Below are 22,209 nucleotides of genomic sequence, written 5' to 3' on the forward strand. Positions count from 1 at the left end.
GGGGTTAATAGACTATGTTGTGAGATATAATGAGTTAATACATATAAAGTGCCTACATATGCACGGTAAAGCAAGAATATCATAAACATTAGCTATTATTATTTGGTAGGAATTAGTCGTTTCAGTTTCAGCATTGCCTTTCCTTTAGGGTTTATTGCAATAACTATATGACTTAGGAAAGGGGTGTATGGAAGGCGGGAGTTTGAAACCGAGGGACCGCAGGAGAAGCTGATACTAGCACAAAACGGCAAGGTCTATTGTCAAGCCCTGAGAATAAACTTTAGCATGGTAATCAGAGCAGAATCCCAGTGGCCACAACTTCCCTACAAAGCCGCAAACACACAAAGCAGGGCGCTCAGAATCCAAAGGCAGGAGACATCCCGACCCGGAGAAGCCAGAAGGGGGCCTCAGCACAGACGTTTACGCTGCTAAATTCCCAAGGAGTTGGCTCGGTGGCCTTCACGCTCCGAGAGACGCCTTTACCCTGTAAAGTGTGTCTGTGCTTCTGTACTGCTTGGCTCCCGCAGTGGTCCCGGGCGGCGGTCGGCGCTCCCACCAGCCACACCAGTACCCCGGACCGCAGCCGTAGCCAGCGCGGCGAGAAAGAGCACCCAAGCTTCGGACCTCGGGGGCGGGGCTTGCGCGGAGGCCGCACCCCGCCGTCCCCATTGGCTGAGGCTGCCCGGGGCCGGGGTCAACGCGCACCAGTCCGAGACCCCGCAGCTCCGCCCCAACGCTGATCCATGCGGAGGAGAAGCACAGGTGGGTGAGGATCGAGCTTCTGTGCCCGGGAAGCCTCGTCGGGGGCCATGGGGGGCCAGGTGAGGCTGCCACCCGGAGAGCCCTGCCGAGAAGGTGAGTGTCTGCCCAGAGCCGGAGGATCTGGCGTTCAGGTGGCGATGAGAGCGGGCGGGCGGTCCCGGGTACTTGTGGAGACCGGAAAGGGATACGCCGACTCTTCACGGGCTCATTCATGCATTTATTCATTCAGTCATTCCGCCAGTCAGCCGGTCAACAAGTATTTATCGGTGCCTACAATATGCCAGACTCTGTGGGGATGCTTGAGTCGAACAAGACATACGTGGCTCCCACCCTGGTCCGGAAGAGAGATCCATGTAAAATACGGAGAGCTGAGGGTCGTGACTGGGTAATCAGGGTGCTGTAGGAAGACTCTCAAGTCTCATCTGAAAAAGACGCTTCCACTGACTCGGACTCACTTCCAGAGTCCGTGGTCGACGTCACCCAGTGGGCAGAGGGCGTGCCCGCGGACCGGACAGGAGTCCAGTCTTGCGTCCTGCCCAACTTGGCGAGGGTCAAACACGGTGCAGGGTCAGGCGCCCTGGACCACCCCCCGCCCCATCCCCCGGGGGAAGGCTCTGAACAAACCTGGGCTGCCCACCTCTCTCCTCTTCCTTGGTGATGAAAACGGCTCCAACCCCAGTACCCTCGCGTCTGACTCGCTGTGAAGTCACTTCTTGGCTGCTTAAGGCGAGAGCAGGACAGAGGAAGAGACCGGGAACTGGGTGCACTCATTTAGGTTTCTCACTGCTTTCTAGTCTGGGGTTTCAGCCGCCCCCTGCGTCGTGTAAACTCTTAGGGCGCCACCCCTTGCCCTGTGCCAGGTGTTTACAACACTCGCAGGCTTTCTACAGTCTCAATACCAAAGGCGCGCGTGAGTCCGGATAAAAGTAGGGACACGGCTGCGGCGGCGGGGAGTGGGCGCGGGCGGACAGTGTGTATCATATGAAATGACAGTTTTCAATTTTTACAGAGTCCAGAGAAAAGCAGATTTCTATTTTACCCGGTAAGGATGTAAAGAGGGAGGGGCCAGTGAGAGGCGTGGCAAGAACTATCTTTCCAAAATTGCTGGCAACTTCCCCGGGTTTTCTCTTCTCTTGGCTCTCCCAGTTTATTCCTTGATGCGGAGAGTTGTTGTTGTTTTAAGGGGGGAAAAGGCAGTGAACCAGTCAAAACTGTGCCACCAAGAGAAAGAAGACACACAAAGAAAGAGAAAAATACCTGAACAATTCACAAACTATTCAGAAGTTGAGGTTTTGGAAGTGGTTACTAAGGCAGCTGGATCTAGAATTATTTCCTAGACAATCAGTCAGTCATTCTTTGTCTAAAGAATTCCTAAACTAGTAAGTCAGACTGTTACTAACACGTCCACCCTTGTTTACCCAAGGATCTGTAAGTAAGGAGGATGTGTGAATTACATCCACTTGTTTGAATTTAGGGATGATTTTCCTGCTTTGCTCATGCATTAAGTTCCAACAAGAAATATTCAAGCTCCATGCTTAATACCGGGGGTTAATTAACTGTGGTAATTAATTAGGTGGGATGCTAGTGGGAAAGACTTGAGAGAAATCAGAATCCTTCTTATCAGTAGTGGGAAGAGATTAGGCTTCGGCACCAGTCTTCTCAGCTATGACGGCCTCCTTGTCTTTCTTCATCTGTAAATTGGGAATAATTCCTACAGTTTAGAGTTTGAGGAACAGATGCAGATGGGATTACACATGAAGCACACACTTCAGAGCCTGACATGGAGTAAAGGCTCCATTTTTCATTTGTTCATTTATTCAAATGACAAGAGTCCCATGTGCCAGACATTGGCCTAAGTTCTAGAACAGAGGGATTTGCAAGACAATCTGGTCCTAGACAGTCTGGGTCTAGAGGCCCAGATAATTGGTTTTCATAATTAGCAATCCAACCAAGCACAAAATTATTTGAGCCTTTGTTTTTTTCTGTAGGTGTCCATCCCCATTCTCTGGCCTCTTGGATGCAGTGGTATACATTAATAATTCTGAGATTTTACTCGTTAAAAAAAAATCCATATTATAAACATTTCTCAAAATTCCACCAAATGCACATAACTTTTACCAGCAGGACAAGTTGCATTTTCTACGTAAACTATAGCTTCTTTTATGTTACACTAAAAAAGATTTTCTCCAGATTTTTACAGGACGATTAAAAGCAGAAGTTGTTTTTTCAGCCCTTCTGTAGATTTCCTAAGTGCTGAAATTCAAGTGCTTTAAGGTATTAAAAATTCTTCACTAAAGGTTGTTCAAAAAGCAATATGTTATTACTTGCAGCAGTTTATGTAGGAAATCTGATGGTCAACAGTCCTCATAGAGTATTTGACCTCCAAAAACACTGATAGTGGGACAATCTTGTTTAGAGATACAAATTTTTAACTTTTTAAAAAATCAACAGTATCTGCTCAAATTTATTTGGGTTACTTGAAATAATGTGCTTCTTGCCCAGCCCTATCAGAGTTCGTATGTAGATATATCTGCTAAATATATCTGCTTGATTTCCAAATTTACTCAAACTTATTTCTCATTCTTATCTGCTCCAAATTTGCTCTAAATTATTTCTCATTCCTATTCTACTCCCCTTATTCCTGTTTTTCTGTTCGTATTCTCACTAAAATTGTCAGTTTCCATGAGAACAGAGACCTGTTTACCTGTCTTGTTGATCACTGTCTCACCAGTTCTTAGAACAAGACCCTGGCACACAGGAAGTGCTCAATAAGAATTTGTTAAGTGTTGCATGAATGTATACGTAACATGGTGCCTTGCATGGTAGGTGTTCAACAACTGATTTGTTGGGTGAATAAATAAAATTGATATATGGATATACGATGTTGTTACAAAGCCATAATTAAGCTGTAAGAAGAAGTGTTTGGTTGGCAGTATTAAATTGTATGATGGAAAGTGAGAAATTCCTTTAGATTGGAAAGGCAGAGAAGGCCTTTCTAAGAAAGTGAGAGCTCAGTGAAGAGGAGTTAGGCATGCCAGCCACTACTAGCACTACGTAACAAGTAAAGGCTACTTAAAAGCTTTAAGGTGAGAAGGAATTTAGCCTATGAAAGGAAGAGGGGAAAAAATTAGGGAATGAGGTTACAGAGAACGCTGGAGGCCAGGATTCTGGAGGCCCTTGTAGACTGTGGTGGGGATTTTGGATTTTTTCTGAATGAAAAGGGAAGCCATTACAGAATTTTTCGAGGAGAAATGACAAGATTGGACCTACTTATCTAAAAGCTCATTTCACCTGAGCTTGTCCCCGCTACTCTTTGACCTCATCTCATACTATCTCCCTTCTCTCACCAGCCAGCCTGGCTGGTGCAGTTCCTTCCACCCCCTCAAGCAAATTCCCAAGTCTGGGTGTTTGCATTTACGCTTAGCAGAGAGGTTTTTCCATTCAGTGCTGTTTTAAAAAAAAAATACTCCTTCATGCGGCTTTTACTGCTTTCCATGGCACTCAACATATTCTGTAGTTATTAGTTCACTTGTTTATTCCCCCCCCATTAGAATGAATGTAATAGAGCAGGAATTTTATTTTACTCACTGTTGTAACCCCAGCTTCTAAAAAATGCCTGACAGATAATAGATACTCAATAAATATATATTGAATCAAAGAATGAAAAAGACAACCAGTGTTTTTTCAGAGAATGAGAGAGAGAGAAAGAGTAATGCAATGTAATGTCAGAGGTGAGCAAGCTTTAGAGCATGTAAAGCTTTTTTTTTTAAGTCCAGGATTAGGAATCTAGACTTTGTTATAACTGCCATGAAAATTCATGGGGAATTAAGCAGGGGAGTGATATAATCTGATTCACACTGGCTGATACTTGGAGAACAAATTGTAGGAGACATGAGAGATTTCATTCACTCTTTCCTTTGCTAATATAAATAGGCAGGTGTATCAGTCACCTATTGCTGTATAACACACAACCCAAAACCCAAAGGCTGAAAGCAACAATCATATATTCTTGCTTATGTGTCTGTAGGCCAGCTGATGGTTGACTAATCTAGACTGGGTACACCTGGGTGTCTCTGCATCAGGCTACATACCCACCTGGGTTTGGCTCCTTAATGTGGGATGAGCTTAGGTCTGCTCCATATGTTTTCATTCTGGGATCAAGCTGAAGGGGTAGCAGCTGCTCAGGGAAGCTCTATTCCTGAAAAGTACAGAGGTGCAAGAGAGTAAAGCCAACCATAATACCAGGTGGTAGACCCAACCATGTAATAACATTTGAACCCTCTCCTTGTATCACCTCTGCTGATGTCCCATTGGCCACCAATTCACTCCCAGCTGACATCAAGGGAAGAATACTCTGCCCTCGTCGGGAGGGGTAAGGAAGTGACTAATTGCTGAATAATAATCCAAACTAACCAGTAGAATGGATGGTGAGACAATGATTTTCTCAAATTGGAAATATCTTGCAGTGATTAAAAATGTAGTTTTATATAGTCACTGATTTCTCAGAAACCAAGATACCGATACCCTATTCCATGTAATAATTGGACTATATATATTATTATTCTCTGTAGACAAATAGGACTTGAAAAAAATTAAAGCATTTCATCTTTGTATAAACAATAATAAATTTTAACTGACTCTATTTGTACTTTATGTGTTTACTTTTCTGAAATAGAAAGAATAGTAGCCTGGGAATTGCGTTACCTGGCCCTGTTTGGGCAGTTACATGACTTTGGCAAGTCACTTAATATCTTGGCCTCAGTTTCTTTAAAATGTCTTCCAGCTACAAGTGCCTATGAATTTAGAGCTGGTCCATCAGCAATATTTATGAGCTACCAGGATTATAAGTAACTTACTCTGGGAACCAAGATAGCTTATGATGAAACCACAAAATTAAGGAAGGGGTCTTTAGAATCATCAAGTCCAACTCCTTCATTTTAGAGATGAAGAAACTGAAACCAAGAGTGATGACTCAACTTGCTCAAGATTATAGATAATTTGTAATGGAGCTAAAGGTGGGAAAAGGCATATAATCCTATAGAAAATTTCACTTTGTTTTAAAATTTTTAAGTTGTGTGTGTCTGTAAGGAAACATTCACACCCGTACATAGAAGATACATATTAAGTTGAATCATATGAAACTGCTATTTATGTAGGGTCAAAAATTGTCAAATATCATCAATTTCATTTGGTTTAACATAACTGAGAACATTAGCAGCACTGTTTGTAAAAGCAAAAACACTGTAAATTATCCAATGTCCACCAACTATAAAATAGAAAAATTAATGGTGAGATAGTCATGCAGTGGAATTCTATAGAACTGTGGGGAAAAAACCAAACCTTACAGCCAGAACATCAAGATTGATAAATCTCAAAAACATGCAAGTCACCAAAGAATACATACTATATGATTACATTTTTAGAAGGTGCAAAAAGAGGCAAACGAAACACTTTATTATTTAAAGATATAATCTTATAGGGGAAATCATTTTTTTAAAGAAAAGGAGTATTAGACAGAAAATCAGGACAGTTGAAACCACACGGCTTGCGGAATCTTAGTTCCACCATCCGTGAAAGCGCTGAGCCCTAACCACTGGACCGCAAAGGAATTCCCAAGTTGTTATTTCTTAAAATGGGTGGTTGATACATTGGTGTGTATTGAATTATTTTTTTCTTTATAACTGACATATATTTCCTAAATCTTAATTATCCAATATTTAGAACAATATATAATAACATCAAAGAAGTTACAACATCATGCTGTTTGCTGACAGGAGTGTAAATTGGTACAGACACTTGAGAGGGTTATTGACAGTGTCTATTAAAATGAAAAATAAAGGGGAATTCCCTGGTGGTCTAGTGGTTAGGACTCCGAGCTTTCAGTGACGAGGGCTCGGGTTCAATCCCTGGTCGGGGAACTAAGATCCCACAAGCCCGGGCAATGCGGCCAAAAACAATAATAATAATAAAATAAAATAAAATGAAAAATGAGTAATGTAATAAATTTTCTGTGTTGAAGAAGGTTTGGATTAAACTCTGGAGGATTACTTTGCTTACTAGAATCATAAGCCACCTCTGATTTTGAGATATCTCTAATTCCTCTGAAACCTTCCAAAGTCCCTGCCCACACGTTCTGCTTCATCCATCTCTCCCCTCCTGCCCAGCACCACTCCACACCCACCAACCCGCCAGTCACTCCCTCCTTCAGTCATACCTGCTGTGGGCTCCCTCCTTAATATGCTCCCCAAACATAAAACAATTTAAGTTCTAAGGTCAGTAACTAGACAAGATTTTTATTACTTTTTCCTGCCATAAAACTTGCAGCATTGGGACTTCCCTGGTGGTTCAGTGGTTAAGAATCCGCCTGCCAATGCAGGGGACACAGGTTCGATCCCTGGTCCAGGAAGATCCCACATGCCGCGGAGCAACTAAGCCTGTGCACCACAACTACTGGGCCTGAGCTCTAGAGCCTGCGAGCCACAACTGCTGAGCCTGAGCACCACAAATACTGAAGTCCGTGCGCCTAGAATCCGTGCTCCACAACAAGAGAAGCCACCGCAATGAGAAGCCCGCGCACCGCAATTGAGAGTAGCCCCTGCTCGCCGCAACTAGAGAAAGCCTGTGTGCAGCAACAAAGACCCAACGCAGCCAAAAAAAAATAATTAAAAAAAATTTTAAGTTAAAAAAATTTTTTTTTAAGTTTTAAAAATTTTTAAACTTTTTAAGTTAAAAAAAATACCTTGCAACATTAATGTCCGCTTACAATGAGAACTTATAAAAGGCAACAAAACTTATTTGCACTCCCTTATCACCTTCTGCCTCCACACCCCCTAAAATGTTGGAAACATTTTGCTGTGTCAACAGCTCAGAAAGAATATTGTTTGATTGGAATGAGGTCCACCCACACTGTTTCCAGAGATAAAGTTTTGGAATGGTTATGTTAACTACATAGTAAGTGACACTAATGCAGCCATGGAGTTTACTGGACAGTCAAGTCAGATGTTTTCCCAAGAATTCACGTAATCAAAATCTTACTACCAAATATTACTTTGCACTCTTAGGGGTTGGATGAGATGAACAGTGCCTGGGACAGATTGCTAGATGCTAGCTTATGTGAAAATTTGCAGCAATTCTTACTAAAACAACCAGCCTGAATAATTCCTCAGTTACCATAGAATATCCCTGAAGTAATATAATTCTCTTCGGAATATTTAGAAGTTTTGTCCCAGAATTTATCCTGTATCACAGGATCAAAGTTGGTTCATTTTCAAATTACAGAGATAAATGAAATAGTAATCACGAAAAGATTGAATTCAATTATTTTACCTTTTGCTAGCCCTGAACTTTACGGTTGTTTCTCAACTGTGTATGTGGTAAGATTCACGTAACTTCATAATGCTTTGCCCAGGAGGCATACATCCTGTTTTTAAAGTTTTGTTTCTAAGACATCATTTAGTTGTTCATGTGCCCTCTTAAGATTTTTGAGATGTAAAACTGATTTTCTTTTTTCACTTAATTCTAAAATTGTAGTTGATTAATTTTTCTTTGCCCATTTTTGTTTAAGGTAAGTCATGCTAGGGAAATATGCCTTTTAAATGGAACAAAAAAAGTTGAGAAGATGGTCAGAAAACCTAGTCACGGTGTCACCTTGTTTGCAGCTTTTTGAGTGGAGAATAGATTATAAAAAGTTTCTTAGTGTAAAATGTTTTTATTCTGTGTTTTAGTATTTAGCCTCAAAAAAAAAAAAAGAAAGGCACTTAATAATGGGTCTGGTTCAGTGGATTTACATGCTCATTTGAATCCTATTCAGGAAAAAAAAAAAACCTCCTGATATTTAATTCATTTGTCTATTAGATTCTTTTTTTTTTTTAAGGAGGAAGTGAGTTAGTAGACCTGCAAAATTATTCTTTTTAGGAAAGTGGTCCAGAAAACTAAACCCGCTTTTAAACATGTTTTCTGAAATGAACAATTCGTACCCCACCAAGTGGGATAGCGCAGTTTCCTGTAACACGGTGATTTCTAGACCCACAGGGTTACTCTGCCCTTTTCCACCTTCAGTCGCCACATATGCTGCTGCTTTCCTGGAGACACACTGATGGTGTGAAGGAGAGAAGTGGACATTGCAGGGCTGTGATGAACCGCTGAGCCCAAGCCGGGTCTGAACAGCTCCAGGCTGCTCCAGCAGGCTGCTGCTGGCTGGAGCAGAGAACCGAGTACTGCTAGATCTTCCATTTTATGAGAGGAATCCAGACTTTCACGTGAAGTCTCGCATATTTGCATGATAACAGCTCAACAACTTTGCAGACATTTTGAAGAACCTGTGTGAGCCCAGCTGAACCTGTGAGCCCGTGGACCACGTGCTGGAGACCGCCCATCGGGCAGTAAAAAAACAGTGTGTCAGTACCGCCCACTCAAGTTTCTCTTTCTTGGAGAAAGAAAATAAAGATTAGTGTGTCTCCCTTTCGTCGGTTGACATTTCCCTCTTTCCCTTTTCCAGGCTACGTGCTGTCTCTGATCTGTCCGAATGCCTCCCAGGCTTGGTGTGAGATCACACGTGTGTCACAGCTGCTGGCTTCTCCTGTCCTCTACAGGGACCTGAATTCCAGCATAACCAACTGCAGCATTTCTGCAAATGCAGAGAACAAATACAGTCTTTATGTGGGCCTGGTACTGGCAATAAGTTCCAGTATTTTTATTGGCTCCAGTTTCATCTTGAAAAAAAAGGGCCTCTTACAACTGGCCAACAGGGGCGTTACTAGAGCTGGTAAGAAATGGATGCAGCTAACGAATTCAAGTTTCTAATTGCAGAAATCATCCTACTGTAAGACCACGGTGCTACAGGAATAACATTTCACTGTCTCTGTCTTCACCCCTATTCCTGTTCTTAGCAACTGTTCTCAGCAGTTTCCAGGATTGAGCCAGTTGTGTCTCCTTTAGGGTGAGACTAAAATGCAAGAGGTTTGGGGTGTGGGATGAGCTCTTCTTTCATAGCCTTAGTCTGAGATTCCAGGATTTAGTCAGATCAGGCGACTCCCCTGATTAAAACACATCAGTGGCTTTTCTTTGCACTCAGAGTAAAATCCAAACATCCTTGCACAGTCTCTGACCTCACCTGCTGCCTAAAATGGCCTGTGCTACCTCTCTAGCTTCATCTTCAGCCTCCTTCACTATCGTGTGCTTTTCTCTGGCTCCTGGAATGTACGGAATTCTCTCCCACCTCGAGGTCTTTTCCTTTGTCTGCAGCTCTCTTCTGCCTGACTGTCATTTAGCTGACTCATCCTTCAGACTTCAGCTAAACTATCACCCCTGCAGAAAGGCCTTCCTCGACCATCCTCTCTGGGGAGGTTTCACTCACCTCTACCCCTGCTATTCTCTATCACTGCACTAAGGGTTTCCTTCGTTGTACTTGGAATAACTTGTCATTGTACATTAATTGTCTATTTACTTGTTGTCAACAGGCTTACTTGTTTGACAGTAGATTCACAAGAGCAGGAACGTACCCTAGCATAGGGGTTGGCACCCAACAAGTATTGGCAAATCAGTAAATGGATTGCAGTAGAGTTAGGTTACTATTTGTAGTGACATTTCAGAAGCTGTGTAGCTCTGCTTGGCTATCCTTCATTAACCATGAGTTTTCTATTCATTCTTATCAAGAATAATGTCCTAAAAGAGTTAAATATCGTTCTAAGGTTCATAGGGGAAAATAAATGGCTATGAATTGTGCAAACAAGTTTATAAAAGAGTACTATTGAGGGGACATAGATAAAACAGTTTGGCATTAACAAAGATAGACAAAATAATAAAAGATAATTGAAAACTTATATAAGTACATACAGCAATTTAATATACAATTTTTAAAACTGGCATTTCAATCCACTGGAGAAAGGATTAATTATTCAATCAAAAGTACTGAGACAACTGGCAAAAACTAGAGGAGACAAATGTGAGAGCTTTACTTTATACCATTTGGTAAAATAGATTCCTCATAGTTTAGAGTTAAATTTAAAATGAAATATTTTTTTTAAAAAAAACCTAAAAGAAAGTCTTCCTAAGCATAAAGATAAAGGAAGAAACAATTCTATATAAAGGAAGAGATTATCTGGATTGACCCCCCCCACAAAAAAAAATCCTACATGAAAACACCTTTAACTGAAACTAAAAAGGAAATGACATGTGGAGAAAATTTTCAAACTATATGACAAAGGGTAGTTAAGTCACAATATACAAAGAGTGATTATAGTCGATAAGAAAAAGATAGGTACATAACAGAAAAAAGGCAAAACACATAAACAAGGAACTCACAGAATAAGAATTGTAAGTGGCCAATAAACATACCTAAGTAAATGTTACTTCACTAATACCCAAAGATATACCAACTATATAACATTGAACTCCTGGGTTTTACCTACTATTTTAACAATATTTGGTTTTTCTTTAAAAAATAATGCCCTATGTTGGTAAGGGAATTTGGGAAATAGATAGCCCTCTCAAACATTGGTGGAAGCAATATAAATGGGTACAAACTTTCCTGAGAGCAATTTGGGAAAGCTTAAAAATGTTAATATCTTAAAATCTAATAATTCTACCTCTAGGAATTTGTCTTAAGAAGCGAACGAAGCTACAGTACTATAATCAAAACAGTGTTGTATTGGCACAAAAACAGACATATAGATCAGTGGAACAGAATAGAGAGTCCAGAAGTAAACCCACACACCTACGGTCAATTAATCTACAACAGAGGAAGCAAGAATATACAATGGAGAAAAGACAGTGTCTGCAACAAGTGGCGCTGGGAAAGCTGGACAGCTACACGTAAATCAATGAAATTAGAATATTTCCTCACACCATATACAAAAATAAACTCAAAATGGTTGAAAGAGCTAAATATAAGATGTGACACCATAAAACTCCTAGAAGAGAACATAGACAAAACATGCTTGGACATAAATCGTGGCAATATTTTTAGATCAGTCTCCCAAAGCAAAAGAAATAAAAGCAAAAATAAACAGGACCTAATCAAACTGAAAGCTTTTGCACAGCAAAGGAAACCACCAAAAAACTAAAAAGACAACCTATGTAATGGGAGAAAATATTTGCAAACAATGTAACCAATGAGGGGTTAATATCCAAAATATACAAATAGCTAGTACAACTCAATATCAAAAAAACAACCCAATCAAAAAATGGACAGAAGATCTAAATAGACATTTCTTAAAAGAAGACATACAGATGGCCAATAGGCACATGAAAAGATGCTCAGCATTGCTAATTATTAGAGAAATGCAAAGCAAAACTACAATGAGGTATCATCTCACACTGGTCAGAATGGCTATCATCAAAAAAGTCTACAAATAAGAAATGCTGGAGAGGGTGCGGAGAAAAGGGAACCCTCCTCCACTGCTGGTGGGAATGTAAATTGGTACAGCCACTGTGGAAAACAGTATAGAGTTTCCTTAAATAAAAATAGAGCTACTATATGATCCAGCAATCCCACTCCTGGGCATATTTTCAAAAAAGATGAAAACTCTAATTTGAAAAGATACATGCACCCCAATGTTCAAAGCAGCGCTATTGACAATAGCCAAGACATGGAAACAACCCAGGTGCCCATCAACAGATGACTGGATTAAAAAGATGGGGTATATAAATACAATGGAATATTACTCAGCCATAAAAGTAAATGAAATCTTAACATTTACAGCAACATGGATGAACCTAGAGAATATTATACTAAGTGAAGTAAGTCAGACAAATATATGAAATCACTTAGATGTGGAATCTATAAAATAATACAAATGAATATATATACAAAAGAGAAACAGACTCACAGACACAGAAAACAAACACATATATATTATATATACATACATATATATATATATATATATATGGTCTCATACAGGTTAAATTAATAATAATAATATATAATAGACCAGATTTTAGACTATTCAATCATTAAGGGCTGAGAAAGTATTTGTGATATTAAGTTTTTTAAAAACAGCATAGGAAATCATATTTTAATTTTCCAATTTGGTTATTTGCAAATTTTGTAAGGCGAAAGTCATAAATAAACATGGTTAACTGCTTTGCAACATAATCCTCACAGCTAACATATCCTTTTTAGCTTAACTATAACAAAATCAGATAGGTCAAGTTCACAGCGTTAAGTATATTAAAATTGGTGAGAAAATTGCAATTTCTAAAACAATCATAACAATGACTTAAGCTCACAAATTACAGAGTGGGAAGATAACTCTCTGAATATCTTAGGAAAGGTTTTTGTCCTTTTCAGTAGACTAGACAAATTCAATTTCATGGTGCCAAGGTAGAGAATAAGTAGAATCCAGCTGGCCAATGCTGGCTATTCTCTCATTGACTATCCAAAATCTCAAAAGCTCTTATGTCAACCATCTTCATCCCTTTGAGGTCCTCCTTAGGTACCAACCTAATTTATGATTTATGGTTTTCTGTCTTTAATTTTTTAACTGTGGCTGAAACAAAGTATTTAGGGCTTATAATACTCTATGTCCATATCTGAATGGCATAAATATAGTGTGGACGAAAAATATAACCTGCCATATCAGTAAACAAAGGGTGTTGCCAACATCAGGCCATTAGCCACTGCAGCCACCAGCAGACAGTGCATCCTGAGGCCGTTCAGGATGGAGAAAACAGGATACTGGCCCTAGATAGTTAAAGTGCATATCAAAGGAATGATTTCAATGAGCCCAGACTCTTGCATCTTCCCATACATAGAAAAGTGCTAAATTCATTTTCTTGAATTAATGGTAATCTTTTGATGTTCCAACTACCTGTTTTGTTTGTTTGTTGTTTTTGCAAAAACTCCTATATATCCTGACTCCTCCCTCACTTATTCAGGGCAGTTGCTCAGAGCTGTCTGAGAGGCTGCCTCCTGGGCTGAAGTCCTCAGCAAGTCCACCGAATAAAGCATAATTCTCAACTTTCAGGTTGTGCGTTTCTTTTCAGTAGACAGTAGTAAACCTGATGACTAAATAAAATTTTCCTGCAAAAGAAAAAACTGACTTTGTGTAGAAATCAAAGACAATATAAAAAAAGATTTGGAAGATTTCTAAATGGAAGATTTACTGGAAATGACCAAGTAAATAAGCTAAAGGTGAGATATACTGACTAGGCCTTAAGCCTTGTGTTTTCCAACCATACTCCGGTGCCTTTTGTAGAAGTTAATTCCTCAAACCCTCTTCCTCCACTTTAGAACTTAATTTCTATTTGTATCATTTTCCTAGGACAAGGTGGATATTCTTACCTCAAGGAATGGCTCTGGTGGGCAGGATTACTCTCAAGTAAGTCCTTAATGCCGAGAATAGTGTTTGCTTGTAAAATGATAAAGTACATGCAATTGTTCACATTGATTAATTTAGCTAAGTGTTAAGGATGGCATTTAAGTCTAGAAATTTTTGTGTGGGCATAATGTCTTACATATAAAATAAATCACATGTATTTAGAATTAAGTTTTGCTCTTTCTTCCCCCCACCTGCACATTCTCAATACTGTTTTGGAATGCAAGTAAAAAAGTTATTGTCTGGAATCTTATATTTTATCACAAACTTCTCCTTCTCTTGTATTTTATTCCCCATAACAATTGAGGAAAATGCTTCCCTCCCACATTTTCCCAGCTCCTAATTCAATATGCGACTGTTCTCGCTGCATAGAGTAGGTACACTTTCCTGGCCAGGACCAAAATATGGATAAATGAAAGTCCCCTTGGACTGCTTAGCTCTGAACAAATGGAGAGAAGATGAAGGTTGCCAGCACTCTCCTTCCTCCTAGACTTGCCCTGAGGATTAAAGGAGACTCTGTATGAGGTGAAAGCACTTTCTAAACGCTAATGTGATGTCCAGTAAGAAGGCAGTGTATCGCCCGCAGGCACTTTTGCAGATTTATATCTCCCTCCTAACTCCTCTGAACTTTCTCAAATTCCTAGCCTGAAACTTCCAGGGAAAGGACCTCATAAATTGTAGTTTCACACTACTTCCAGCCATCTCTGCAGCCAAAAGCCTTAAAACTTCCATTGATTTTCTTGTACTAAGTAAGACATTTCAGTATTTTTGAGATCCTGTTACAAGAAAGAATTGGATAACTTTCTTTTAATAAATGGTGGTATCTAAAAGGCTTGTTACCTGAAAACTGGGTTCATCTCTTGATGGGTGTCAAAAGACACAACCAAGTCAGAGATTGGGAGAAGGAAGGATTTATTACTTGCAGCAAGTAAGGGGAACACTGGGGATCTTTCCCAAAGCAGTGTCTTCCCAAACAGCAAAATTAGGAAAGTTTTAAGCTAAAAGTACATGCATATTCATGAAGGGGCTTGAGCAGAGGAGAATTCAGCATAGAATTGGGGCAGAGGTTGACAAAATCCAAGCATTAACTGATGGAAGTCACGAGGGTCAGAAAAGGTCAACATCAGGACTTCCCTGTGGTGCAGTGGTTAAGAATCCGCCGGCCAATGCAGGGGACATGGGTTCGAGCCCTGGTCCAGGAAGATCCCACATGCTGCGGAGCAACTAAGCTCGTCCGCCACAACTACTGAACCTGCACTCTAGAGCCCTCAAGCCACAACTACTGAAGCCCACACACCCTAGAGCCCACACACCGCAACTACTGAGCCCACACGCTGCATCTACTGAAGCCCGTGGGCTCTAGGGCCCGTGTGCCGCAACTACTGAGCCCACATGCTGCAACTACTGAAGCCTGCGCACCTAGAGCCCATGCTCCGCAACAAGAGAAGCCACCAAGAAGCCCGTGCACTGCAACGAAGAGTAGCACCTGCTCGCTGCAATGAGAGAAAGCCCGCACACAGCAACGAAGACCCCACACGGCCAAAAATAAATTTTAAAAAATTTAAAAATAATAATTATAATAACTTAAAAAAAACAACTTCTAAAAAATAAGTGTTATATATGCTGGGGAAGCACCATGTTTCAATTAAGAAAAAAAGAAAAGATCAACATCATCGTCCCTTGGGTTCAAGTTGATCTGGTGGTTGAGGGGACTTAAATTCTGCAAAATAGCTCAAGGAAGTACTTCAGGCTAATCTTTACCATTGACACAGAACTGGGAGTCTTTACAACTGATTTATCATCTTTGCTGCTGTTACTTCTCTCTGATATGGATACTCTCTGTATCTCTCTGATACAAACTCTGATAACAGTTTGTTCTTTTGTTCCCTTAAGATCATTAATTACTGAGACCTGTTTGAGGGCAAGCATTGTGGCCAGGCTTAGATCAAAAAAAGGCTTAGTCCTAAAATGGCTTCTCTTATGTCAAAGAGCTATATCTGGTTCTTTTCTCCAGGGATCCCATACCCTATCTCCATACAGGATGGTGAATAAAAATAATTTAAATTTGTATAGCTTTTTCAGCTTTTAAGGTGTTTTCACATCTGTTTTCTTACTTCATTTGAGTAAATGTTGTCAGGGACTGTGCTGGGAAGATTCCAAATAAATATTTGCATCATTCTTTCTCCTTTTCTCTCTCTCTCTGTCTGTCATATCTCTCCACCCTCTACCCACACAATAGAATGAAAGTAGAAGGAGAATATTATATGGCTATGTTTGTAATTTTAGTCTCACCATGCACAAAGTTTCTGCCAGTACTAAAGAGTGAAAAGCACAAGTCTTCAACATCAGAGATTTTATCTAGTGACAAACATATAGTACTTTAATTATGAAATCAGTATTTTCCTGGAAAGCTGTCTGTAATGATAAAAATATAAATAATGAAGTATTCAAGAAAACATGTCGATGAAAAAAATGAATCAGTCGATCTAAGAAAAAAATGCAAAGTTTTATTCACACCGAACTGAGGATTATAAGCCGGGAACAGCCTCTCAGAAACAGAACTGCTCCGCCTGTTAGAGATCAAAGCACAGTTATAAGTTCTTGAGACAGGGGGCATTAAATGCCATCTAATGGACAGTTTACGCAATCCAGAGCTGCACTTACAAAGAGAGTAGTGGGCCCTTATGAGATTAAGAAGGCAGGTCATCTCCTAAGGAGGTCTGGTTAATGCAGACGCACAACACACACTAAAGGGGAGGGAGGAGGCCCAGATGGGCCAAAAAAGAAAATTATGTTTACATTTTTCTCATCTTGCCATAAAGTATGAATTTCATTTCATTACTTACTATTCTGAGAAAACTACCACTGTTGCTCTGAAGAAAGCAGTCTCCTACCGTTCTGTACGTTTCTATTTGTTTTATGATATTTTAAAGCTGATTACTCCTGTAGATTTGTCAGGGGCTGGGGTCCGGCTTGGGGGGTGGAGTGGATAGCAGCCAGGGGGGAAAAGAAAATGGGTGCTGGTGTCTTTTATCTGTTCCAGGAGCTCTCTCTACAGTGTGTCTGCTTGGCACAGTTGACAGCGTGAAATACTACATTCTGTGGGCAAGCATTCAGTTGTGACCCATGAGAATAATTTGGCCCCAATTCAAGGGTCCAACTCTTAGAAAGATTTTCCCTCACTCTAGAAGTTAATTGCATCACACTATCTTATGGAAGCCTGGAGTTCCTCAGATAAGGATTCCAGGAGCATGTTGTTAGGACTTTCAAAGAGCTGCTTGGATATCCTTGAGCTACTGAGATACTGTCACTTACTTGTAGATCGTCTGCAATCCAGAGGTGCCTGACTACACAGGCCCGTGGTAGGCATCTCTGCCTATCCCCTGCCTAGACTATACATCTCTAGAAAGCGTTCTAATTTTACAAGCTGCTTTATTGTTAATTTGCACAGCAGTAGGTATTCTTGAGCAAACAATCATTCTTACTTACTCCAAAGCTACCTCTTCTAGATTTCATCTGAGTGACCACATATGTTTCTGGTTCTAAAGTAACTAAAAACTTTATTGAAGGTCATTGAAAATAGATATTCCTCTGTCGCCACTTTTTGCATTAATTGAGTTTGTATCACCAGGTAATTACAGTTTATCCTTTTAATACCAAACCTTCCCCACCTTCCCTAAAAGAAGTTAAATTATTCCTTTTCATTAGACATATGAGTGTCTGTGGGATAAAAGACGACTGCTTTGCATGTATCAGTTGTTTTTCTCATAGGAGCAATAAGCCTGTCTTTTATATTAATGCTGCTGCTTGCTTTCCAGTGGGAGCAGGCGAGGCTGCGAATTTTGCAGCTTATGCTTTTGCACCTGCCACCTTGGTCACCCCACTGGGCGCGCTGAGTGTTCTCATAAGGTACGTAAGCAATAAGGAACTTGGCTTCTGTGGGATTTTAATACCATGATAAACTTAACCCACAAGAAACAGATGACGAAGCATACCTCAAAACAGAATTTTGAAAATTATAAAACTAATGTGAGAAGACTATACAATAAAGAGCAGGAGAAACAGGAAATAGATGGTCTTCCCGCAAAACACAGAGTAATTGTGCGTTTTCTTTGTGACGATGCAGTGGAGCCAAGCAGATTTTTTTTCCCTCTCACCTGAACAAATTGCTGCAGCCCTTTTAATGCTTTCTGTTGTCATAGTGGCTAATGACCGTAGTTGTCAGAGGACTTTACAAAGCATGGTGTTCGGGTTAAATTTCAACTTTCACTAAAACTCTTGCATTGTCTGCTGGATACTTGTGTTTGGAGATATCTTAGTTTCTTTTAGTACTGGAAACAGGAATCATTTTCCTGTCAATAAAAAGTGGATCTAACATTTCTGAGTTGGTCTTTATTATGATTCCAAATGAATGTGTTCCATGAACTCTTTTATTTTGTAACTAAGCAACTGTTTTGTTTGTTGTCTTTTTCTTTTCCTTTTATCTCCATTCATTACCAACCTCTAGAAGAAAGCTTATGACTAAGGCTACCCACTTCTTTTCACCGTCTTTGTAGGATTGTTGTGAGAAGTAAGTGAGTCCATACAGAAAGCACTAGAACACTGGCTACTAGTGAATGGTAGATATCGGTAGTAGCAGTTTTTGCTGAGGCTGCCGTCCTCATCAGTGGCCACGTGAGAGTGACTCGCAGAAAGCACCTGGTAATTGACCATAGTCTTGGGTGCAAATGGATACTGATAATGCGCTGGTGGGAGTGCCAGGGCATCAGGAGAAGGGGCCACAGTGGACCTACTGGTTGAGCCGCAGGATGGCATCTGTGTCCGTGGTGGTGCCAACCTAGAACTTCCTGAGGCCATGGCAACAAGGTAGTGGGAGCAGTGAATAGGTGAAAGTATCAGAGCAATAGCAGCCGGTCAGGAAATATTTTAATATTTTGACAACCCATACGGTTGTACTTGTGTGTACCAGGTAACTATTGGCCCTGAGCAGAGTAATTCTTCTTTAGGTATATATCGTTCTTTGAAGCTTTCATGAGCACACGTTCTAAATGTGTCATGCCAGTAAGATGTAAAAGTTCTTCCATTTTGTTTGGCTTTACAGGAGAAAATGGGGAAATTCAAAATGAATTGAGTGGGACCTCTTAGAAGGTCATGGGAAGATTACAGGTGTATAGAATGCCTGTTATAACTTTTTAACTATAAAAGCAATTAAGCAGACTTGATTACTTGTATTTTTCTAGATACAAATTTAGTAATATATAACGAACTTCACACACAGAAAGGAAAGAAGGGAGGGAGGGAGGGAGGGAGGGAGGGAACGAAGGAAGGAAGGAAGCCAGCCAACCAGGGTTTTCAGTGTCACGTAGCATATTCCAATCAGTTGATTGGGATACAGATTGGTGCGCACTGCAGTGCGACGTCTGAGCTGCCATGGAATCCAAAGGTAACTGAACAAGAGTGATTTTTTTTTTCTTCTTCCAACAGTGCACTGTTGTCTTCCTATTTTTTAAATGAGCACTTGAACATTCATGGGAAAATAGGCTGCACATTAAGTATATTGGGGTCAACTGTGATGGTTATCCATGCCCCACAAGAAGAGGAAGTTGCTTCTCTGCATGAAATGGAAATGAAATTGAGAGACCCAGGTCTGTGATTCAACCAAAAGAAACACTTACTCAAATTCTGCTCCACTTTCTCTTCTCATCAAATGAATTGGTAATAATATTGTAATAGGCTTCCTAGAAGCCTAGTTGTGGGTTGAGATACAGTACAGTTTGACCGAGTGATACCAGTCTTCTGAAAATGTGGCACAACTTATTTTTGTGTCCATGCTTCCCCTCCACAAAATGAAAGGAAGAGATGGGGATAGAAAAGGGAAAAGACTTATACTCCAACCCAAACTTTCACATCTTTCTCCCTCTGAAAATAAAAAGTCAATCAGACAATACCTGCTGTACCTCATAGTGTTGTCTGTGAGGTTCAAATGATATGTCTGTGAAAGTCCATTGTGAAATATTGAGCCATGCAGTAAAATGTTGTTGTTCCTGTTTTTTTATTTAGTCTCATGTCTCTTTCTAAAACACCTAGGCTCCTAAACTCATGACTAACAAGATTTCAAAAAGATTTGATCCTATTAGCATTTTCTGAAGTCTAATTCTTTTCTCCTCCTAACAGGATTTATCTCCTTTGCTGTGATCATAACTGTGATCTCCTTGGTGCTGATTCTGATTGTAGCTCCCAAGAAAGGACAGACCAATATATTGGTCTACATTTCAATCTGTTCATTGATTGGAGCATTTTCAGTTTCTTCTGTCAAGGGCCTGGGAATTGCCATTAAGGAACTACTGGAATGGAAGCCCATTTATAAGCATCCCCTGGTCTTTGTTTTGCTGGCTGTACTCGTGCTTTCAGTGACAACACAGATTAACTATCTCAACAAGGCACTGGACACCTTTAACACATCTCTTGTGACTCCCATTTATTATGTGTTCTTCACTTCCATGGTAGTAACTTGCTCCGCCATCTTATTCCAAGAATGGTATGGCATGAATGCTGGAGATATCATCGGGACTTTGAGTGGGTTCTTCACCATTATCAATGGCATCTTCCTTCTGCATGCTTTTAAAAACACTGACATTACCTGGAGTGATCTGACATCCACTACTCAGAAAGAAGTCCTCTCTCTGAATGGCAATGAAGACAAATACGTCTTACTAGAGAATGTAGAATGTTCAGCCCCAGGATTTGACGATGACATTACCTTGTTTAGCAGGACTGATGATCAAAGTCCCTAGAAACCCTGAACTTTAACCGCTAAGAGACACTTGGAGAGGAGAAGGAATACCTGATTCTTGGAACAACTATTAGGAAAGCTGGCATTTTTAAAGTTCTAACTAATAATTTAGACATGAGGCCAAATAAAAATGCCTTTATTTTTGGCCATCAAATTTGAAAATCAGGGCTTCCCTGGTGGCGCAGTGGTTGAGAGTCCGCCTGCCAATGCAGGGGACACGGTTCGTGCCCCGGTCCGGGAAGATCCCACATGCCGCGGAGCGGCTGGGCCCGTGAGCCATGGCCGCTGAGCCTGCGCGTCCGGAGCCGCAACGGAAGAAGCTGCAACAGTGAGAGTCCCGCGTACCGCAAAAAAAAAAAAAAAAAAAAAATTGAAAATCAAAGTTTTGATCCTCCTCCAGAAGGCTTCTGCTGTTTTTCATTTCTGCAAACTTGAAATATCCCCTAAGCATGAACGAAGTCAAAGAGTTAGATAACTCTCAGAATAATAATCTCTTTCTTCTGGTCACAATATGTTTGGTTCTGCCTGGTGGCTCTTCATTTCTTTGGCCGCTATTCTTAGTCTCTCAGTAACTCACAGGTAAACACAACTGTGTGCTGATAAGCAGAATATCAGTCACCATTCTCTAATGAGTCATAGTTTCAAATTATTAAAACTGAGAAGCGAGATCACTGATGCCTCCCACCTTCTACAACTTCCTTCTTTCTAAACTAGGTAGCTAACGGGTAGAGTGTTAAAGAAAAAAATAGACATGTTGGAAATCTGCTGCTTGGTGGGCTAGAGTGTGTAACACACACATGCCCATGAAGGGCTTATAAATTGTAACTTATTGAGGAGTTTGAGGAGAATAGGAAGGCAAGTTAACTTCTTAGAAAACTCAGGGAATACTACAGGAAAATACCTTTTCCTATTAAAGCCTACATAAAATTTTCCTATCTCACTCCAGGTGCATGGCAGGAGTAACATTTTTGGTGGTCTCTACCGTTTATGGATAGATTAATCCATTAATCTTTTCTCATTGATTTAATGGAAAAGAAATTAGCTATCTTATTTCTAGACTAACTTATTTCTCTCAAAAAAAATCCTAACCAAAAAATTATGACATTAAAAACAAACAAAAACTCTTCAGGTTGACTGGATTATTCTCTTCTAATGTCAAATGTTATTAGTTTTGTTTGTTTGTAATCTACCTCAAGTCTATTCTGGGTAATAATAGTAGATTCTTTTCTTCAGAATTCTATTAAAGTGACTTTAGCATTTCCCCAGTTCGGTTGAACTGTGATTGATTTTCATGGTGATGACCTGAGATGACTGCAAAGCCCTAAAGTGCTGGCA

General features: G+C 40.3%; 1 protein-coding gene across 1 annotated transcript; it reads left to right on the forward strand.

The window, feature by feature from the left end:
• The first annotated feature begins 734 nt into the window (after window positions 1-734).
• Window positions 735-20,875, forward strand: NIPAL1 (NIPA like domain containing 1). Its single transcript, XM_030880480.2, has 6 exons — window positions 735-855; window positions 9,260-9,526; window positions 14,028-14,084; window positions 17,900-17,990; window positions 19,566-19,726; window positions 20,256-20,875. The coding sequence occupies exons 1-6, from the start codon at window positions 810-812 to the stop codon at window positions 20,873-20,875; spliced, it is 1,242 nt and encodes a 413-aa protein (XP_030736340.1). The 5' UTR covers window positions 735-809.
• Window positions 20,876-22,209: the final 1,334 nt, after the last annotated feature.

The sequence above is a fragment of the Globicephala melas genome, chromosome 5, assembly GCF_963455315.2.
Source record: "Globicephala melas chromosome 5, mGloMel1.2, whole genome shotgun sequence".
NCBI classification, from domain to species: Eukaryota; Metazoa; Chordata; class Mammalia; order Artiodactyla; family Delphinidae; genus Globicephala; species Globicephala melas.